Source organism: Colletotrichum karsti (assembly GCF_011947395.1).
Source record: "Colletotrichum karsti strain CkLH20 chromosome Unknown Scaffold9, whole genome shotgun sequence".
NCBI lineage: Eukaryota > Fungi > Ascomycota > Sordariomycetes > Glomerellales > Glomerellaceae > Colletotrichum > Colletotrichum karsti.
The window spans coordinates 272,631-292,993 of record NW_024065909.1 but is presented as its reverse complement, the minus strand read 5'-3'; the positions used below and the strand labels follow the sequence as shown (position 1 = coordinate 292,993).

The window sequence follows — 20,363 nt, the reverse complement described above, 5'->3', positions numbered from 1 at the left end:
GTCACATTGCGCGCCTCCCAATCAGAGGCCGATTCCGACGCGCTTCTAATTTGCCAGACATCCACCCAGCGTGCTTCACCCCGGTCATTTCCAATTGTCCACGCCCATCCACGCTTCCACCCATCCACGCCTGTCGGGGCCTTCGAAATAAACACCACCACCGTCCGTCGACTCCCCTGGCCTGGTAGCCCCTTGTTGCTGCTTCTGCTCTCCTCTCCTCTGGCCTCTGCTCTGCTGCCGCTCCACGCTAGGTAGTCCACCACCACGCCAGTCCGCTGCAGGCTGGTCCAGTCCGGTCCAGTCTACCACTTGTCCACCACTATTTTCTGCCACGAAGCCAGGAACAACAGGCACTGGCACGTTGGCATTGGCACCGCACGGCACACACATCAGCAAGCCCAGCGAAAGATCCTCTCTTCCGCCTCGTCCATACACACCCCTGACTTGTTGGACAACCCCCCCCAATCCATTTCGACTGGACGGCACGCCGCGCAACAAAACAGTCAATTATCCCGGGCTACCCTATCCTCCGAACATCTCCAACAATCTCGCGCTCCCAAGCAACGCCGGACAACGCAGAGCTCGCTCCGCAACCCGACGCAACGCAACGGCACTGGGTACCGCAGCACCCGACTCCGCGAGCCATTTGCTTTCCGTTGTTGTTTGTCTTTCGCCTCTCGACTCTCGACTGCACGACGCTTGCGTCCTCACGTCCTGCACCGAGCCATCACGACTGCTGCGCTGCCGATGCCCCGGTGAAGGAAAACGCTGCCCCATCCGCTCCTTTGCACCTCACGAACGACATTCCCAAACAACGAGTACCCACGAACGAAGCATAAGAATAGTGCATGGAAGTCGACGCTTCCGCGACGGGAACCCTCCACGCACCCAAATTCCACCGCCCACATCGATCCGATTACACTTTTGAGACATCGGCACAACAGCACCAGATACTGAACAGTGCTTCATACCCTCAACGACACAGGGTCTGACCTGGGGACTGCACAATCCCGACACCCCAGTTCGTCGACCTTTTGTCTCTGGCCTCGCGCGCCTAACCTTATACAAGGAGGAACGATTTCCTCCCGTGCCGATCGAGAGAAGCCTTTCCTCTTCTTTCCTCTCCCATCATGGCCAGCTCGCCGCCGGCCTCTCCCGGGAACCATATGCCCCAGAGACCGATGAGCGCAATGGTGCGACCGACGCCCAGAAGTAATAGCCGCATGAGCATGACCAGCAAGCACGGCGGCGGCAGCAGAGCTTCTGACGAAGATGCCCGGACCGCCGTCAAAGTCGGTAAGTTCGCCTCCCGGCGGCATCGACATTCGTCGCCAGACCCGACGTCGCGTCGCCTACCCCCCTTTTCGTGCAAACAGGACATCACACCACTAACCACCAATATTTCTCCAACACAGCCGTGCGCGTTCGGCCAGCACTCCAGCCCACAGACCCCGGATACGAATTAATCCCCCAACGATTTCAACGGTCCATGGTCCAGGTCACCTCAAATACGAACATCGCCATCGACTCGCCCCAAGGCAAGAAACTGTTCGTCTTCGACCGCGTTTTCGGCTCCGACGTGGACCAGGAGGGTATCTGGGAATACTTGAACGATTGCGTCACCGCGTTTATTCAGGGTTACAATGTCTCGCTCCTGGCGTACGGACAATCAGGAGCTGGAAAGTCGTACACGATGGGCACGTCAGGGCCCAACGAGCAGAGCGACGTCGAGATCATGGGTAAGTTCCACCGCCTTTCTCTCTAGCGAACTTGTATTCCCCGAGGCGCGTCCAGCCTCAATAGGTCGTCAGCTGACAAATATCTGTCCAGGTGTCATTCCCAGAGCGGCGACAGCGTTGTTCGAGAAGCTAGATGGGTCGAAAAAGCAGGCGAACCGAGGCTCCATGTCTCAACTGCGTACACCCAACCGATATTCGGCCCAAGGGGCGGCGGGCTCGTCATCCGAACGAAACTGGTCCCTGAAGGCCACATACGTCGAAATCTACAACGAACAGCTGCGAGATCTCCTAGTCCCGGACCACGTCCCACAGCATGAGCGCACCAATGTTACGATTCGCGAAGACGTCAAGGGCAACATCATTCTGACCGGCCTGCGGCAAGTCGAGATCAACTCGGTAGAAGACCTCATGCGGGCATTGAATTTCGGCTCGACCCTCCGACAAACAGATGCGACGGCCATTAATGCTAGGTCTTCCCGTTCCCACGCCGTATTCAGTCTGAACTTGGTACAACGCAAGAACGGTCTGCAGGCCTCTAATGGTGCCGACAAGCGGTTCTCCGTCCCCATCGAAGCTATGACGGGGTCTGAGACCTGGGTGACAACGGACAGCAAGCTCCATTTCGTCGATTTGGCCGGCAGTGAACGTCTCAAGAACACAGGTGCCCAAGGTGAACGCGCCAAGGAGGGTATCTCGATCAACGCCGGACTCGCCGCGCTCGGCAAGGTCATTTCTCAGTTGTCATCGCGCCAGGCTGGATCGCACGTCTCCTACCGTGACTCCAAACTCACCCGCCTTCTACAAGACTCACTCGGCGGAAATGCCATCACCTACATGATTGCTTGCGTGACTCCGGCTGAGTTCCATCTTAGCGAGACACTAAACACCGTCCAATATGCGCAGAGGGCCCGAGCTATCCAGAGTAAACCCCGGATCCAGCAGGTGGAAGAAGGTGACAAGCAGGCAGTCATTGATCGTCTGAAGGCCGAGGTCGCGTTTTTGCGGGAACAAATCCGTAGTGCGGAGCGGGGAGGGGGCGAGCGACGCATAGCCTCTGCAGGCGAGCGGTCCGAGCGACAGAACGAGAGGGAGGTCGAGTTGCAAAACCAGCTGCTGGACGCCCAAGAAAACTACACGACCCTGAGTCAACGTCACGCGAAGTTAATTGCCGAGATGGCTAAGGCCCGCGACAACGAACAGGCCGAGAACGACCATCTCGAGGAGTCGCTGGGCGACACTGCAACGGAGCGTCTGAACCGCTCAAACTCCTTTGCCGCCGCCGTCGAACAAGTCGTTCTGGAATACGAAAAGACGATTCAGACCCTCGAGCAGTCCCTGTCCAACACCCGCGGCACTCTCTCAAACACCGAGGCGACTTTGTTGGAAAAAGAGTCCAAGTGCACGTATATCGAGACCATCAACACTCAGCTGCAGGCACGACTACAGAAGCTCATGGACCGAGAGGCCAGCACCGAGAACTACCTCCACGACCTAGAAAACAAGCTCGACGGCCACACCTCCGGAGAAGAGAAGAATGCGACGATCATCGTGGAGCTCCGTAAGGAGATCTCGCGCTTGAGGGAGAATGAGGCTTCTTGCGAAGATTATATCTCGACACTGGAAGAGCGACTTGCCGAGGCTGATCAAGATGCCGAGCTTATGCAGCGCGAAATCGACAGACTCGAGCAGGTCATTGAGCGCCAACGGTCCCTCGGAAAGCTGGACTCTCTTCTCACCGAACTGGACCATATTCAAGGCGACAGCAAGGTTCCTGAGCCTGACGCAGAGGGCCCCAACGGTGTGGCGCGACGACAGTTTGCCGACCACTCCCGAAGCCACTCTCATGTCAGCCGAATGAGCCGCGACGTCATCCCCGAAGGTGTTGAAGAGGAGTCATCATCAGGCAAGGCGACGGACTCGAGCGAGAGGAACGGAACCAGCGAGAAGGCCGGTGTGAGGACGCCCGACGCCCAGGAGCAAAATCTCAACGCCGACAAGGACGAGTACCCGCCACCGAGCCCCGCGCAGTCCAAGTTTGTCCAGGACAAGCTCGAGAACGTCACTCAAGAACTTCTCGACTTGCGCGTCGAACACGAGACGACGATCACCGAGTTTGACCTCTTGAACTCCAAGTATGAGGAGGCATTACGCACCTTGGCCGACCTCCAGGATGCTATCGACGAGTCGCGACACCCTGAGCGCAAGGTGCGAGACTCGATGATGTCTGTCACTTCTCCCAACCTTACAAGACCGCCTTCTTTCTTCTCGGACGCGAGGTCGAGCGACGTCAAGGAGAACGGCCAGTTCTCATCTAGATCACTGTCGTCAGAGTTGTCCTCTGCGATGGATTCACCCGCGAACGCCGACCCCTCTGATGCCGAGACTGCGACTGCCAAGCCTGAAGGAGAGTCCGACGCCGAACACACTTCGACCGAGGATCTCATGCACCAGGACCTCCTTACCACAGAGGTCGAGAAATTCAAGACACTCGCGGCTGAGAAGGAATTGGCGGAGAAGGAGCTGGCTCAGAAGTATACTCAACTTGAACAGAAGCACCACGAGGCTTTGGATATGCTCGAAGAGCTGAAGACAGAAGTCGCTCAAGCCAAGGCACTCGAGGTCACTTCGCCACGAAGCGGTCAACCCGTCATCCGCCGCAAGTCGAGCCAGAACGTCATGATCATTGATCGCGCTCACCGATCGTTCGCCTCGCTCCGTAACATCGCTGCGGAGAACTTCGAAGAGCAGCCCGACGTCATGCAGAACTTCGAGCTGAACCTGAACGCCGCAATGCACGAGCTGCATGCGCGGTCAGAGAGGATCCAGGAACTCGAGGCCAATATCGCGTCGACCAAGAAAGAAATCGAGACAAAGATGACTATCATTTCCGGCCTCACTCGCGAGCGATCCAGTTTGCAGGCATCACCCATGGACATGTCTGTTGTGTCCACTCTGAAGAATCAGCTCGAGGCTAGCGAGAAGCAGATGAAGGAGATGAGAGAGACTCACGATGCTACCGAGAAGAAGCTGATGGCCGAGCTCGAGAGCCTGCGTACAGCTGTTAAGGAAGAGGCCACTGTCGAGCAACCTTCAGAGACGGCCGTTGCCGCAGCTACCGCCGCCGCTGTTGCGGCTGTTCCCGAGGCATCCACCGAGGTTACCGATGTCAGCACCAGGGACGTGGCAACGACAGAGGAGAACGACAAGAAGATTGTCGAGCTCCAGGCCGAGTTGTCCAGCTGGCAGACGAAGCACCAGACCGCCCTCGACACGATGCAGGAGACAGAGACCAAGATGATGAACACGATTGAGGAGCTCGAGTCTCAGATCATTGCGCTGAACTCCAAGGCTGCGGAGCAATCTGCTTCGCGGAGCGTTGAAGAAGTCAAGGAGATTGAGGAGAAGCATGAGACTCTCGTCAATGCCCTCCGTGACGAGATCAATGAGTACAAGTCGGCTATCGATGCCAACGCCTCCAAGGTTTCCGAGCTCGAGGCCGTCCACGAAGCCACGAAGACTGAACTGGAGGAGGCCATCAAGGCCCGCGACCTGCACGAGACGCAAGCCAAGACACAGCAGAGCCTTATTTCCAACCTCGAGAACCAAATCGCTGCTCACGAGCAAGCCCTGAAGACTCATCAAGACGGCATGAAGTTGCTCCAGGAGAACCACGCCAAGGAACTGGAGGAGATGAAGCAGTTGGAGCAGAAGGGCTACGAGGAGCAGGTCGCCGTTCTCCTGAACGAGCACGCCGAGAATGTCCGAGTCCTCGAGTGCGAGCTGAACGACGCCCGGGAGGACCTTATGAAGGTTGCTACTCAGGTCGCGTTTGCTCTTGGTCTCGACGTCAGCATCGAAAAGATCACAGAGCGCATCGAAGACCTCATCGCCGATCAGAAGGCCCTGGGCGAAGAACAGAAGAAGTCTGGCGAGATCCAGAAGCACGTGAACGAGCTTTCCACTATCAACGACAACATCTTGAAGGAGCTAGAGCAAGCCAAGTCGACATTGACCGATCTGCTTACCGCCGAAGGCGAGCCCATCAAGAGCCCCGCTCCTCTTCCCGACCAGCTGTCCGCTATTCGTAAGAAGATCTCGGACCTGGAGCACAGGAACAAGAAGAACTCCCGTCTGGTGGAGGAGCTCGAGGATCAACTGCAGAGCAACTTCGACCAGGTGCAGATGACCAACAACCGCCTGTCCACCCTGCAGACAGAGCGTAATGCCCAAATCGAAGACGCACAGGCTGCTAAGTTCAAGGCCGAGTCGGAGCTTGAGGCGCTCAGGGCTGAGTATGCCGCTCTTCAGGTAAGACATTGTTGTCCACAACGACGCAGCACAGAAGCTAACGATGTACAGGTCAAGATCGACGAGGCCTCAAACTCCGGTCACGTCCAGCGATCCAACTCCATCAGTTCGCCGCTGCGGAAGAGCGCTTCAGCCGCCTCTTTGCCCTCTCCCCCGCCCGCCATTCCTCTTCCCCCTTTACCCGGCTCCGGCCCGAATGGAACGGTGCCCAGCACCCCGACACAGGGAAACCGCCCTGCCAGCAAGGACAACCACGGCTCGGTCAACCAGATTCAAGAGGACCAGGAAGCCCGTATACGCACCATCGAGAAGCACCTCCAGGCCGAGAAGCAACTCACCCAAACCCTCGAGGAGGCGCTCACCGACCTCGAGCGCCAATCCAACAAGGTCAAGGCCGACAGCGATGCCTGGCGCAAACGCTGCGTGGAGCTGGAGGGCGAGATCAAGGAGCTCAAGGACCGTCCTGCCCCGACACCCCAGCAAGACAACCGCTGGAGTCTCCATGCCGTCGAGGAGGAGCGCAAGAAGCGACAGGCTGCCGAGGCGCAACAGCGCCTGCTGGAGGAGCGCATGAACGCCTTGTCCAAGAAGAAGAAGAAGGGCTCCCTCAACTGCTTCTAGGCGAAGCCCTGCTGCTGGGGCTTTACCTCTCACGAAGGCCGAACCCGTCTGGATTCGTTTGCCTCGTGAGGCGCCTCGCGAGGCGTGACAGCAAAATCACTGATTTCTTTTGTGGGCAGGGGAGTTCTTTGAATCCTTCGTATTGGCACTTTTTACTACTACCCCTTTTGCGACGCTGTATTCTTACATTTGCGACACGTTTATGCTGGCCGAAGATGATTGCCCCGTACGCATGGCGAAACCCAAAAAATGGGCAGGAGTTTCTCAGACTGGCGGCTCGTACTTGCGTCATTCTACCAAGGGTATTTGATGTCTTTGTTGTTTTCTTTTTCAATACCACTGCGCGGCTTTTGCTCATGCATCACGGACAAAGTTTTCATCCTTCACTTCTTCTGTCTTATCTTAATTATTTTCTCTTACATAACTCGTCTACGAATAGCAAGACCAACGACGTGCTCTGATGACGGCACGAGGGAGGGATTACAGGCGGATGGTCGTGCGGTTGTCGGGGGCCGGGAAGGGCAGCCTGGGAGGCATTCGTTAGACTACTTTTGAGACGGGAGGAGACCTTCTGGGGAATAAGCATACATCATATACCTTGGCTAATCCTAGTGCGCGCCGAACCAGACGGAGTCGGTTGAATAAAAGCTTTTAGAAGTTGATTTTGTAGCCGTTCATCGTGATGTCTCGTGTCTTTATCCATCCAGGCGGTACTCATCATGATACCCTTGGTGACTGGATCACAAAACTAAAGCACTGGCGGTCCTCGACTGCTATCAACTCATGCGGCTTCCCCCTCCTCAGATGGTAATACGTCGGGAAACCAGCCGTACGACTCAAAGTCGACCTGGAACTCATGGGCCGTCCGCGTCACCTCGACGTCCTCGGCGCGGAGGGCGTCGGCTTGGTTCCGGGCGCCTGTGGGTTGGGAGCTGTGTCGGCCGGCGTTAGTTGGACGTGTCTCTGCTCGGAAGCCTGAGAGGAAGGGGAGAGGGGAGGAAGCGAGGTTAGGGCTGTGAATGAGTGTAGGATTGTACGGAAGACGTGAACAAGGAAGGAAGGCAGGTAGAGATTGAGATCTGAACGTACCGAGGCGACACGGCGCCTTTGCTGTTGATCACGCGCTGCCAGGGGACCGTGTCTTGGTTGTGGCGGAGGGAGGGGTCCGTCGGGAGGTGTTTGAGGGCGACGCCGACCTGGCGGGGACGTTCGGCTGTTGTAGGGAGTTAGTCGGTGTTTTTGTCTTGCTTTCTCTCTCTCGCATGGTTTTTCATCCCGGTGATCGGTAGCTGGCGATGGATGAGGAGGCGGGGGCGGTAAAGACGACGTGAAGAGGGAAGATGTGAGATGGGAGAACGACGGGGGGACTCACGGGTTCCGATGAGCCGCGCGATGTGGCCGTACGTCGTGACCCGGCCGCGCGGGATCTCCTGCACGGCGGAGTAGACGGCGGCGAAGAACATTGCGGCTTCTTCGGAGCGGGGCATTTTGCGGGCGGGCGGGCGTACGACGCGGAGCGGCTCCGGGGATGCTGGAGGGAGGGTTTGTCGGAGGCGGGGTGGAGGTGTGTGTTGTTTGTGAATCGGTTTGGTGGGTGAGGGAGGGGTGAGGGGGGTGAGATGTATTCCTTAACAGATTTGGGGGTTTGATAGGGTGTGGGTTGCTGTGATTGGTCAAGCTCCCTATCGATGATGGAGGTACCTCATTATGGTAACGCCGAGGCAAAGGAGTGATTAATTTGTCACTCTCGCAACTGCGAGGACTTTCTTTTTCATTCTCTTCCTATGATGAATCGTGATATTTATGATTCCACGGAGGAAATATTCAATTGCTAGATTACTTTCAATGCTATGTATGTATTTGATGAACTATATTGCGATGATAGGAAAATGAGAATCCTGGCCAGTACTCGCGTTAATGCTCCCAGCGTCCATTTTGTACGAACCACATTGCGGCAATATGGACATGATATAAGTGCCTCCACGCTTGAGTCTCATGTAGCAACTACGACTCATAACCTTGATATGTGGCGAGCTCATTAACCATGAGTCTGAATGTTGTCTACATGAGAAGTGGCAATGACATCGCCTCATTCGACTAGACGGGGCCTCAGATTAGCAATTCATTTTCTTCATCTGAGCGATGCATTATTTTTACAGGTCTTGTTTCATTTCTCTTCTTTCTTAAACTTGCTCTCCTTCTACCTCACACGACCTCTTATGTCGCATTCCGGTTGCTTCTTAACGAGTATCTCATAACACGAGAAGACGAGTGAGTCCTTTTTCTAAGTTCACGTAGCATATCATCGTCATTCTCATAAGGCTGAGTCGAAACAAGCTTCTACGAAGAAACTGCAAGCAGCGTGGAGAAGGATCTCCTCCATGCTGACGCCAAGGCCGTGTGAGACTGAGACTGCACATCAGTCACCCGTTCCCGCCATGACCCCGAAATCCTCCACAGCCTCCACCGTGCCCGAAGGAGGAGGGAAATGAGACGGTCGTATGGCCGATTACAAGATACGATGTCTTGGGCTCACCTCAAAACATACACATCACGTCAGTCTCTCGTGTGCGAACTGTGAGACCGGATTGTTGGATAACGCCCGGTTGTAGTTGTACGGGAAGACGAATATGTCTTGGGGTTGATAGTAGTATCGTAAAGTAAATCTCTAAAGGGTTTGAGCGATGATGCATGAGCCGCTCGTTGCCTGAATTGGGCAGACGATGTAGATGAGAAGGCAAACACTCGTCGGATGTAACTCAAGCCTCAGAGTCTTCTGACTGTGTGAGAAGATTGTCTTGCATGCGGAAGCACATTACGCAGCTCGAGGAGCAATACGCCTTGCACATCGTGAGATATGTAAAAGAGAGAGGTTTGGCGTCACAAGCGATATTCATGCCTCGTCACCCACACAGACTTCACTCATCATCACTACACAAGTCCCAAAGAACGATCCATCAAGCCGCCAGTAACTACAACATAATCATCTCCAGCTCCATCCGAACCAACATGCGTCCGTCAGCTACCTTCTTCTCATTCCTCCTCTCCGCAATGGCCTCGGCCATGCCACTCGATGACCACACCGCCGACACCTCGCCTCTCAAAGCCCGCCAATTCCCAACCCCATGCTTCACAAACACCCAGACGCGCAAGGAAGGGGACGGAAAACCGAAGCAAAAGTACCTCCAAAAACAACTCAGCGTTCGTGACCCCCACCTCTCTCCCTCCACCTTCCATGCCCACAAACACGTCACCTAACAAATGCGCCTCACAGGTCCCCATAGCCTGCGACGGCAAGAACGCCTGCAGCGTGGGCGAGAGCCAGGTCAAGTCGTACAGCATCGGGTGGAGCGCGTCGATATCGGACCCGCGCGGCTTCACGAGCGCGGGCTTCTCCGTGTCCGAGACGGTCGAGACGGGCAGCACGTGGACGTGCGAGGGCGAGGGCAGCGACACGGTCTGCGTGTGGTACGCGGTCGCGCACACCGAGTACGAGGTGCGCGACTGGGAGGCCTACACGTGCGGCAGCGTCAGCGACGGGTGGAAGGCCACCGGCGAGGCGTACCGCATCACGGCGCCCAACTCGGACAACAGGGGCAGTCTCAAGAGGTGCGTGTTGAAGACGTGTCGGGACCAGGGGGACGAGTATTGGAGTGATGATGTGTACGGCACGGTTCCGAGCAAGTGATGAGTGGGTGGTCGGGATGAGTTGGTGTGGGGGTTTCTGTCGGGGCTCTTTGAAGGGCTTTCGTCTCTGCTATGGGTATCACGGTTGGATGAGACGAGGGTGTTAATGTTCGCGGTTGGTGCATTCAGGATTGATCTGTGCTCCCATGCGGTGACTAGTATGAGGTACGAATTAAGGATGCAAAATCGATGTTCTCAACTGATGACATGAAGTCCCGAAGTGGTCTCCTGGTAAAGACCCTCCCTTTGACAATTTGAAAGACTCTGTCGCTCATTAGGTCCGGCCGCAGTTGTTTCCCGGCATGATACCGTGACAGCCAACCTTGCTTGAGTCCACAAACCGAAGAACCTCATCTGCGAGCATAGAATCGTCAGAAAATCTTCGATACTTATCACAACAGGAAAAAAAGCAGTAGAACTGACCAACGTTGATCGAGGTCTTATTGTAACCGTCGTAAAAATCGCCGTGACCGCCGCCTCCGTTCTCGCAGGAGCACTTGAGTTCACCAGAGTCGTGGGTGTAGGAGCAATCCTTGCAGCTCTTGCCAAAAGCGCCACTGCGACACGTCCACCAGTTAGTATCTTACGTCGATGATGCTTTTTCAGAGTTGTGGAAGTTGGAGACGTACTTCTTTCTAACCCAGAGTTTGCCCACGACGTTGACGAAGCAGTCGTTGAGGTGAATCTTGGAGCAGGATTTGTACGGCCACGCTGTGGGATTCGCGAGCGGGCATTCGTAGTACAGGGTGGGGTTCCCGTCGCTGGTGGGATCGAAGTCTCTTAAGGTGCATTTGTCCCGGAAGCTGGCGAGAGCTCCGACGGCGAGCAGGATGGGCAGGGAGAGGACGGCTGAGAACTTCATTGTGATTTGAGTTGACGGGTATCAGAAGATGCTGTTGTCGTGAGTCTCGGATGTCTGGGGGGGAGAGAAAACCGAGAATTGTGACGTCTTTTGTAGCCCGGAAGTTTTGGATTATGATGTTATGTTGGGGTCGTGCTACAAGACTAAGAAGAGAAGTTGGACTGTTGGCATCAAGACAGTTTCTACAGCCTGAGTGGTTCGTTTACCACCTCACCATCGTCCCTTGCATCAAAACTCCGAACTCGTTGGTAATACAGAGTTGAAAGCTTCTGGGATCTGGGATGTGAACTCGACTTTCATGTTGTTTGTTCGCTACATTCAGATAACCTGCAGATTTCGTGGAAACGACAAACATGTTGCACCGCGCGCAGCTCAAGACAAAGAAGATGTCCAGACAAACGAGGAAACCACATTGCCAACGGAAATCAACATGGGTTCAGAGGCCTCAGTCCATGCTACGCAGCCTTTTCTTCCGGTTTGCGCCCGTAGACGTATTTGACCGTCATGAAGCTGTGAATCTTTCTCGATCGAAGCTCTTTGCGCATTTGCATCAAGAAGATTTGATACTCATCCTTGGGCCATTGGAGGATGCTGTTCCACATGAGAAGCGTGTAACCTGCACGAGTTCATTAGCTCCGTTCTTTCGTCAGGGACAAATACGAGGATGCCGTACCCTCAATATCGTTCTCCATCGTGAGCTGGACATATCGCCCAACCTCGGCAAGCTTAGGATCGGCAGGCCAGCCACCGACAGGCAACTGCAAAAGACATCAGCGCGAATTCAGACATCGACGTCGTCGCACAAACCTTGAAAGTCTTCTCGACAATATCCACGAAGCCGGCCTCCTCCATGCTCTTCTTCTGCAAATCCTTCGAAATCACGTCGAAAGGCCGGCCGAGCCTGGCCCCGCCCTCGACGTACAGCTTCCACCACAGCGACGCCATCGCGCTGTCCTCGGGGATCGTCCCGTCGTCGCTGCGGAACTCGACCTCGGCCTCGCCGGACTGCACCCAGCCGCCGGGCTTGCACGCCCTGTAGGCCTCCTTGAAGAGGGCGCCCCAGTCGATGATGGCGCCGAAGAGGTAGCGCATGTGGATGAAGTCGAACGTGTCCGGGTCCCAGGTCCAGGGCTGGGTGCAGTCGTCGATTTCGAAGTGGACGTTCGGGGGTACCCAGGCGGGCTGGATCGGGGAGAGGTCGGTGCCGGTGATGTGCGTGTTTGGGTGCTCGTCGGCGAAGTCCCTGGTTCGTTCGTCAGTGCCTGCTTGAGTGTGAGGATTGGGTCTGCTTGTTGGCTCCCTTACATGGCCCAGATGCCTGTCTGTTTGTTAGCCATGCTTGCGCGAATCAAGGTAAAGGGTTGTTTGCGCACCTGTGCCGGTTCCCACGTCGAGTACTTTCTGCCGAGGGGTTAGTTCGGCATCATCAGCTCGGCGAGACAATACGAACTTCGACATTCTCGTCGATCGGTGCCAAGTACAGCTTGTCGTCCAAAAGAATGTTCAGGTAGTGATGAGTAACTGTCGGCGTGTCAGTGAGTGGCTCACAAGCAAAGTCTGGGATCACTCACTATCGACCGATTCCGACTGCTGATCGTCGTTGGGGGTGAAGTACTTGGTATCGTGCCGTTCGCTATGGAATCTACGGCCCTGGATGGTACGATACTCGAGGATGCTAGACGTGATCGACGCGGTGGAGTTTTGTCTTCACCAGCCAGTCAGTAACAAAGCCCTCATTTTTTCAGGCACGCGATGGCATGGCATCTCACCCATCACCAACGGCTGAGTCTGCGTCATCGTCGTTTTCCTCCTCCTAATAAGCGGCAAGGCATCAGCATGGGATAAGATGTGACTTGGTTGTTGGCCGTGGAATAAGAGCTCCTCACCACTTGAGGAGCAACTTCGATGACCTGAGCCTCGATTTGCGCGGGCACTGTGTCGGAAGCCGCGGATGGGGAGCCGGCAGCTGCAGACGCCGCAGCGGGCCGCTCCGCGGCGGAGGTGGCTTGGCCGGTCGCGGTCGGACTGCTCATGTTCGCCGCGATTAATGGGATTCTAAATAGAAAAGCCACAAGGCGGAGGGTGAGTGTAAGAAAAGAAACTAGGAATGGGTCGCGAAGAAACAAATATCAAAGGCCCGGCCGGACACGCTTGACAGGTCGGTTAGGGGGTTCTGCAACGGTTCAAATCGGCAACATTTTACGCGCAAATGCCGGGACCCCGTTCGTCGATCCCACGTTTTCTTCAAGACGTGGATCCGAGACGCTTCACTGTCTCATTGGATGAGCGGCGGATTTGGCATGGCGGAAAGGCAAGTTCCCTGCGGATTTGCTGGGTAAAGGTGGGGGAATGGAGTGGCAGTGCCACGTATTCCTCACTAATGTCGGCAATTAAGACTCCAGAATCTGACGATGAGCTGATGAACATGTCGGCTGGTGAGATTGTTTGAATTGGAAGCAGACTTTACGCCATCTGAATGAGGGACGCGTCAAAGAGGATGAGATGAACCATGATTAGAGTCACCTCTACGTGAGGGACGATGGGATATCTGCCCTCCCGTTGTAAAATTCGGAGGTCTTCCTTCAGCTGAAGCTGTCAAACTCCCGGCCTGCATTGGGGTGGCAGGGGTAGAAAATTGATTCGCGCATGGATTTCACGGCCAGCGTCTTACCGCCATCAACCGGACTGCTGATGCCCGTCATTCGGTGTGAATTCTTAACCAACGACTCTAAGAAGGTAATCCTGTGGTGTGACATTGATTGCTTGTGGTCAGTTGCTGAGGACCACAGCTTGTCATTCGATGCCATCACCTGTCAGATGTCCTGCTCATAACTTTGAAGTTGTGTGAGAGAGAAATGTACCTAGTCACATGAGCACACGAGAAGTTGCGTCAGACGGCATCTGCATCTCATTGTCAGTGCAAAGCTATGTCAGCATCAGGTATGAATGCATGTGCTGCTAGTTGCCGCGCGCTGGGATTGAGCGTATAAATATTCTGGACATCATTTTGGATCTTGATGCAGCTCACTGAAGTGGAATCGACTGACATTGTCGTATGAGGGAGGGGTCGACCGGGTACTGGGTAAAGAGGGGTTCGCGGATTTGGATGATGGATGCAACGTCTCAGTTGAATCCACTCTGTTATCGCCAGGATCTCACCGACTTGCCTCGTGTCTTGTGAGAATGAAGTGTCTTGAGATCGAGTGAACGTTTTCTCAATTCTTATATTAACAGCAAACAATGCTGCAAGGCGCCGTTTGAGAAGGGTCATTTGCTTTTTGATATCCAATGGTCACATAAGAGAATCTGCCTGATCAAATGTGCGACACACGTGCTTGTACCGAGCACGTGGGATTTGCTGACATGCTGGGGTTGCTCCAGACAATAAGCATCGCGATGGACGTAAATCGATTACATTATGCAATCTCGTTGTTTTCATTGGTACATATGAGATTTGCGCCGTCAAGGACCACGTGAATCTTCATCCCGCTGAGGGTCTGTTGCCGATGTCGGGTCCGACGATCCTTTTCAGCGGGGCGTATGTTAGGTTTCCAAAGCATCCCTGGTCTCTTGAAATAGTCGCTGTGTTCATCACGAGGAACAGGTGTTCGCGGAGTGGAAGAACATGGAGACTATCGGCCGAGAGTCTCAGAAATTATATGCAACCGCCGAAACCTTCGAGCGAGAGCAGAATCGCATAACAAGTGATTCCGTACCTTGCCCAGTCTTCAGCCCCCTGGACGCGATCGCAATTCCTCAGCTAAGGCAATCATATTTAAGGGCGAGTAGACTTAATCAGAGTCGTAACTTGTTCTGGTCTGCAAAACCTTTTCTTTTCACGTGGACTCGGTCTCGCTTTCGATTCTGTAAACATACATCTCAAAATCCCTTGGCAAGTCAACATCGGGCATGTTCATCCCGAGATATCGGAGCCGGGCCCGTGTCTGTGGGTCGGAGAAAAATGGCGACTGGCTGGGCAAGTCTCGCGTCATTCAAAGATTTCATCCTGGACCGTGGAGGAATCCCATCATCCCCCCAATTAGACATCGGCTTCTTTAATTTGCAGTCGGCGCATCCCCGACATCACGTAAAAATGCCCTTGCTTCTCGGGCCAGACCCCGCGAGATTGGGACGTCCCGAGGCTCGAAGATGCCCTGTCCTTGCCCCCGCCATTGGCTTGGCTGCGTTAAAGCCGTGGGTTTTGAACGGCTTTGACAGGCACAACCAGAGATTGGTGCGTTGACGTGATAAGAGAGGATTGCGGGTCACCGCAGAATGGATTTGGTAGATAACCCTGCATGAATGATAAAAAGGGTAGAGTAGTATGGGCATCTCGCTGTGACTCTGTTTTCGAAGGTTGCCGTTCCCGAAGAGCCTGTTCAAACCTCCAGGAGAAGAACGATGGCGGACGCGAAGAAGGTTGCCGTCACCTCTGCCACCGCAGTGGAGGATGATATCCTGACGCCTTCAGCCCCCAATACGGCACCCGACGACTCACCATCGACCGCGGCCCGGCTTCCGGAGGATGATAAGTGGGACAAGTCCGACGACGGATTGAAGGACACCGAGAGAAACGAGACAGAAGACGAAAGGAAGCTCGTGAATGGTGGCGTGGTCATCCGAGACGGTAACGATGTTGCAAGATATGTTGTTTCGACCCAAGATGACGGCGATGCTGCGTGCACATTTCGATCCTTCATTATCGGATCCGGTAAGTCAGGTTGAGCCACTTAGTTGTTCTTCGCACTGACAATGAACAGGTCTCACTGCTCTTGCGGCCTGCATCAACCAGATGTACGTCTCAAGCAACAGAGCGGTACAGTGGACATCAATGATACTGACCAGCCCAGCTACTTCTATAAGCCGGTCGATGTTTCCTTCGCTTCAGTGTGAGTATCACATCCGAGCTCGGAAAAACGCATCGTTTACTTACATGCTGAACCCTCAGTTTCTTGTGTCTCATGGCCTACGTAATTGGCGTTGTCTGGTCTGTCGTGCTTCCTCGCCGACATCACGTCGAGAAGTACCTGCCCTCGCAGGCGAAGTGGCTCGGTCCGGTGGTCCACTTCGTCAATCCTGGCCATTTTGGATTGAAGGAGCATGCGGTCGCTTCGATCTTGTCCACATCTAGTGGCAATGGTGCCGCCATCGTCCAGGTGTTCGGTGCTGAGCGATTGTAAAGACGTCTCCCATGAAGGCTAGAACCTCTTTCAATACTAATGGACACGCCAGATTCTACGATCGAAGCACCGATGCTGCAACCGCTATCTTGACTGTGTTCTCCGCTTCCATCTTTGGATACGGTCTAGTCGGCATACTTCGTTCTATCCTTGTTCATCGTAAGTGCTGTCGTGAAATACTACAGTAGGGCATGTGACTTTCTGACGCGAAACAGCGAGCGAAATGGTCTGGTGGCAATGTCTACCCATGATCTCCATCTACCAAACCCTTCACCGCGACGCGAAAGGCAGCAACAAAGAACGCCTCCGTATGTTTGGCTTCACCTCCATTGGCATGTTCATATGGGAACCCATCGCCTCTTACATCTGGCCTTGGTTGAACGGCATCTCCATCCCCTGCCTTGCTTCGATGAAGGCCGCGCCCCCAACCCGTAAGGTGCTGATGACGATCTTTGGAGGGATATCGTCAAACGAAGGCCAGGGAATTCTCAACTTCTCGCTCGACTGGCAGTACATCACGTCTCGATACATGTCTCTCCCGCTTCTGCAGCAAGCCAACTCTTGGGTGGGAATCGTGCTCTCTTACATTATGTGCTTTAGTCTCTACTATGGAGGGGCTTGGGGCGCCAAGAAGTTCCCCTTCATGTCCACCGCCATGTTCGACGAGAAGACGGGGAAGGTCTACAATCAGACAGCGGTCTTTGGCCAGAATGCCATTTTGGATACGTACGCTCTCGAGAAGCACGGCCTCCCGCGGTTGACGGCGTCAAACGTCTGGGCGAACATGGCTGCGATGGCTGCTATCGGGGCACTCATCACCCACATCTCTCTGTTTTACGGACCACTGTGAGTTCTTCTTCAAGAACGACTATTTGAGGTATCCGCCAGACTGACTCGGCCTAGTGTTAAGCGATCGCTCATTCAAGCTTGGAAGAAAACCGAAACAGACCCCCACTACAAGGTCATGCAAGAAAACTACAAGGACGTACCTATGTGGTGGTATCTTGCTATTCTTCTCGTGGGATTCTTCACCGGCCTCGGAGCGGTGATCAAAGGACACACAACTCTGGATGCCTGGGCCTACGTATGCGCGATTGTAAATTACCCCATGGAGAGATCCTCAACCGTTAACTAACGACTTAGCTTCTCGGGTGCATTGTTGCCCCCTTCTCGCTGTGTCTGTACGGCCTTCTCGGTACCAGTGTTGCGACAAATAATCTCTCCAAAATGCTCTGCGGTGTTCTCCAGCCCGGAAAGCCGGTGGCAAATCTCTACTTCTCCATGTTTAGCCACGAAGTCACTGTGCTTTCGGTATTTCTATCCACTGATCTGAAGATGGCACAGTATCTCAAGATCCCGTGGAGAACGATGTTTCTTCTCCAGACTTGGGGCAGTCTGTTCGGGACCGCTCTGAACTATGTCATCATGGACACCATCGTCGCAAACAGGCGAGAGATTCTCCTCGACCCCATTGGAAATCAAGTTGTAAGTTATCCCAATAACCATGGATTCGACCGCCGACTTATTAATATTGTGATCAGTGGAGTGGACGAAAGATCCAGTCTCTCAACACCACTGCCGTTACTTGGTCTCTGGCCAAGTACGTCTATGGCTTCAATAAAGATGGATATGGCTGGTGAGTCCCCGCAAAGATTTTCCAAACCAAATACAGCTCTGAAGTTTCTAATTCCAACTGCAGGATTCCGCTGTCCATCGTCATCGGAGCAGCCATTCCCGTCGCACTCTGGCTGGTCTCTCGCAAGTACAAGACCATCTATGGCTGGGAAGTGCGCAAGCTTGTCACGCCCGTTATCTTCCACAACGCTTCTGAGACGACATCCGGTACGACGTCTGTTATCTGGTCTCAAGTTGCCACTGGTCTCTGGTCACAATGGTACATGCGCCTACGCCACCCTGCCTGGTATGGCAAGTACAACTACATTGTTGGCGGAGGTCTTGACGCTGGAGCGAAGGTTATGATGTTTATTCTGACCTTTGCCGTTGCTGGAGGCTCAGGCAAAGAGGTTCCTTTTCCAACGGTACGTCAGCTGTTCCTTTCAACATCTTCCTCTCAAAACAAGCGTACTGACCACATCGCAGTGGTGGGGTAACCCGGAGTCCAGCTCGAAGCAATACGCGGACTACTGCGGTACTGGGTAATCCAAGGACTTTGTCCCCGACTTGTTCTTGGGGTAAGAGAATTGAGGCGATCGAGTTTCTTTTCAGCATAGGGTCGGTGGTAGGACTAAAATTTAAGAAGCTAGCAAAGGTTAGGTATGAGCAATGTTGCCGTGAGATACTCAGCCGCCACATTTCCAACAGAATATTGCACATAATAGACTGTCAGATTTTGGTGTTTCTTACTGCAGATCATGAATGGAAGTTAGTGCATGCTGTGTGACGGACTTGAGCTGCATTAGTCTTGGCTTAGGCGTGCTAGCGACGAAACGCCGTCCCCTCTCCACTATGAATCATCGTGTGTCACTATTAGCGTCGGCAAGTCTCAGTTCGCGAACTCCATTGGACGTTTGCACTTTTCTATTTAACTGTCGAAGAGTAGTCTGAGTCTTTTGGTTAAGGTACCAGCTAAAATATCCCACAACTTCAATTGATACGTGTCTCCAACATGTCGACAAGAAAACACGCAATCGTCTTCGGTGCAGCTGGCCTGGTCGGCTGGGCGACCGTGGAGCAATTGCTTTCCAACTATCCCTCAGAAGGATCATTCGACAAGGTCACCGCCGTGATCAACCGCCCGTTGGAGGAGTCGGAATTCTACTGGCCTATAGAGTCTTCAAAGCGACCGGACTTACAGATTGTGTCCGGAGTCAACCTGCTCAATGGGACAGCCGATGATTTATCGAAGGAGCTGAGAGAAAGTGTTATTGGAATAGAGGATGTAACGCATGTCTTCTACTTTGGTAAGCATTTAAACACATAGACTCGAGAGTTCGGAGGATTACTGACCTCAACATGGCTGAAGTCTTCAAGGAAGTCAACGACGACCACATACTTGAGCGAGAGACCAATTGCGGCATGATGCAACGTGTAGTCAATGCCATCACCTCCCTATCGCCTAGACTTGAGTCTTTCATCTACCCAGGAGGAACAAGAGTACATATCAACCACTTCTCATCCCTTCATTCAACTAATATGGGCAGGGTTACGGTATTTATGTTCCTGGTGGGACTTTCAAAGCTCCGCTGCAGGAGTCAATGGCAGACAACTTACCCGAGGACTACGCCAAAACGGTCGCTTATCCTTGGTTCAGAAAAATATTCACTGAGGCCAGCAAAGGCAAAAGCTGGACCTGGTCAGAGATTTGTCCCGACGCCGTCGTTGGCTTTACACCAAATGGATCGGGATGGTCCCTAGCCCTGCATTGGGCCCAGTACCTTTCTCTCTTCGCCCACAATCACAAAGAACGAGATGACTCAGAATCTCTGGTGGAAGTTCCATTTCCCGGCAACGAGGGCGGTTATGATGGTCTTTTTACCCCCGTTTCCTCTCGCATCCTGGGCCGAATTGCCATACATGCTTCATTGAACGCAGATAAATGCGGCGGGAGAATCATCAACATGGCCGACAGCCAAGAGCCCACGAAGTTCAGAAAGATTTGGCCAGCTCTTGCCGAATGGTTTGGCCTGAAGGGTGTAGGTCCGATAGGCGACGATAGCGCACTAAAGCCAGGTGAATATGTTCAACAGTACAAGCACATCTTTCAGGATAACGGCTTTCCGAAAGCTGCTGCTGCAGGTGTAGGTGCGGGAGCTTTGCAACTTGATAGTGTGGGATGCTGGTTGTCTTTTGATCGCCAGTTGAGCCTCGACAGACTACGTTCCGTAGGTTTCTTGGAGGAGAGAGACCCAATCGAGGGTTGGTTGGAAGCATTTGAGAAGTTCAAAGCGGCTGGCATTATAATGTAAAGTATGTACACAGAATCGAAACCCTCTAGGGGCCTTCAAT

General features: G+C 53.9%; 7 protein-coding genes across 7 annotated transcripts; 4 read left to right on the top strand and 3 right to left on the bottom strand.

Moving 5' to 3' along the window:
• Nucleotides 1-1,130: 1,130 nt before the first annotated feature.
• On the top strand, nt 1,131-6,668 carry CkaCkLH20_03632 (kinesin motor domain-containing protein; the record flags this gene model as incomplete). The annotated part of the gene is made up of 4 exons (XM_038886351.1): nt 1,131-1,296; nt 1,416-1,739; nt 1,831-6,047; nt 6,099-6,668. 4 exons carry the CDS (start codon nt 1,131-1,133, stop codon nt 6,666-6,668), a joined length of 5,277 nt encoding a protein of 1,758 aa, XP_038748193.1.
• Nucleotides 6,669-7,449: 781 nt separating this feature from the next.
• On the bottom strand, nt 7,450-8,155 carry CkaCkLH20_03631 (mgmt family protein; the record flags this gene model as incomplete). Its single annotated transcript, XM_038886350.1, has 3 exons — nt 7,450-7,600; nt 7,758-7,881; nt 8,041-8,155. The coding sequence occupies 3 exons, from the start codon at nt 8,153-8,155 to the stop codon at nt 7,450-7,452; spliced, it is 390 nt and encodes a 129-aa protein (XP_038748192.1).
• Nucleotides 8,156-9,719: 1,564 nt separating this feature from the next.
• CkaCkLH20_03630 (uncharacterized protein) lies at nt 9,720-10,356 on the top strand (the record flags this gene model as incomplete). The annotated part of the gene is made up of 2 exons (XM_038886349.1): nt 9,720-9,869; nt 9,943-10,356. 2 exons carry the CDS (start codon nt 9,720-9,722, stop codon nt 10,354-10,356), a joined length of 564 nt encoding a protein of 187 aa, XP_038748191.1.
• A 273-nt stretch (nt 10,357-10,629) lies between these two features.
• CkaCkLH20_03629 (uncharacterized protein) lies at nt 10,630-11,217 on the bottom strand (the record flags this gene model as incomplete). Its single annotated transcript, XM_038886348.1, has 3 exons — nt 10,630-10,709; nt 10,779-10,912; nt 10,985-11,217. 3 exons carry the CDS (start codon nt 11,215-11,217, stop codon nt 10,630-10,632), a joined length of 447 nt encoding a protein of 148 aa, XP_038748190.1.
• A 455-nt stretch (nt 11,218-11,672) lies between these two features.
• On the bottom strand, nt 11,673-13,250 carry CkaCkLH20_03628 (mRNA 3'-end-processing protein YTH1; the record flags this gene model as incomplete). The annotated part of the gene is made up of 9 exons (XM_038886347.1): nt 11,673-11,833; nt 11,891-11,975; nt 12,025-12,460; nt 12,523-12,535; nt 12,591-12,618; nt 12,668-12,738; nt 12,789-12,922; nt 12,987-13,030; nt 13,104-13,250. The coding sequence occupies 9 exons, from the start codon at nt 13,248-13,250 to the stop codon at nt 11,673-11,675; spliced, it is 1,119 nt and encodes a 372-aa protein (XP_038748189.1).
• A 2,368-nt stretch (nt 13,251-15,618) lies between these two features.
• Nucleotides 15,619-18,557, top strand: CkaCkLH20_03627 (uncharacterized protein; the record flags this gene model as incomplete). Its single annotated transcript, XM_038886346.1, has 11 exons — nt 15,619-15,928; nt 15,978-16,011; nt 16,068-16,106; nt 16,166-16,393; nt 16,450-16,556; nt 16,613-17,243; nt 17,301-17,481; nt 17,541-17,882; nt 17,939-18,033; nt 18,097-18,436; nt 18,498-18,557. 11 exons carry the CDS (start codon nt 15,619-15,621, stop codon nt 18,555-18,557), a joined length of 2,367 nt encoding a protein of 788 aa, XP_038748188.1.
• Nucleotides 18,558-19,023: 466 nt separating this feature from the next.
• CkaCkLH20_03626 (uncharacterized protein) lies at nt 19,024-20,323 on the top strand (the record flags this gene model as incomplete). The annotated part of the gene is made up of 3 exons (XM_038886345.1): nt 19,024-19,318; nt 19,381-19,511; nt 19,559-20,323. The coding sequence occupies 3 exons, from the start codon at nt 19,024-19,026 to the stop codon at nt 20,321-20,323; spliced, it is 1,191 nt and encodes a 396-aa protein (XP_038748187.1).
• Nucleotides 20,324-20,363: the final 40 nt, after the last annotated feature.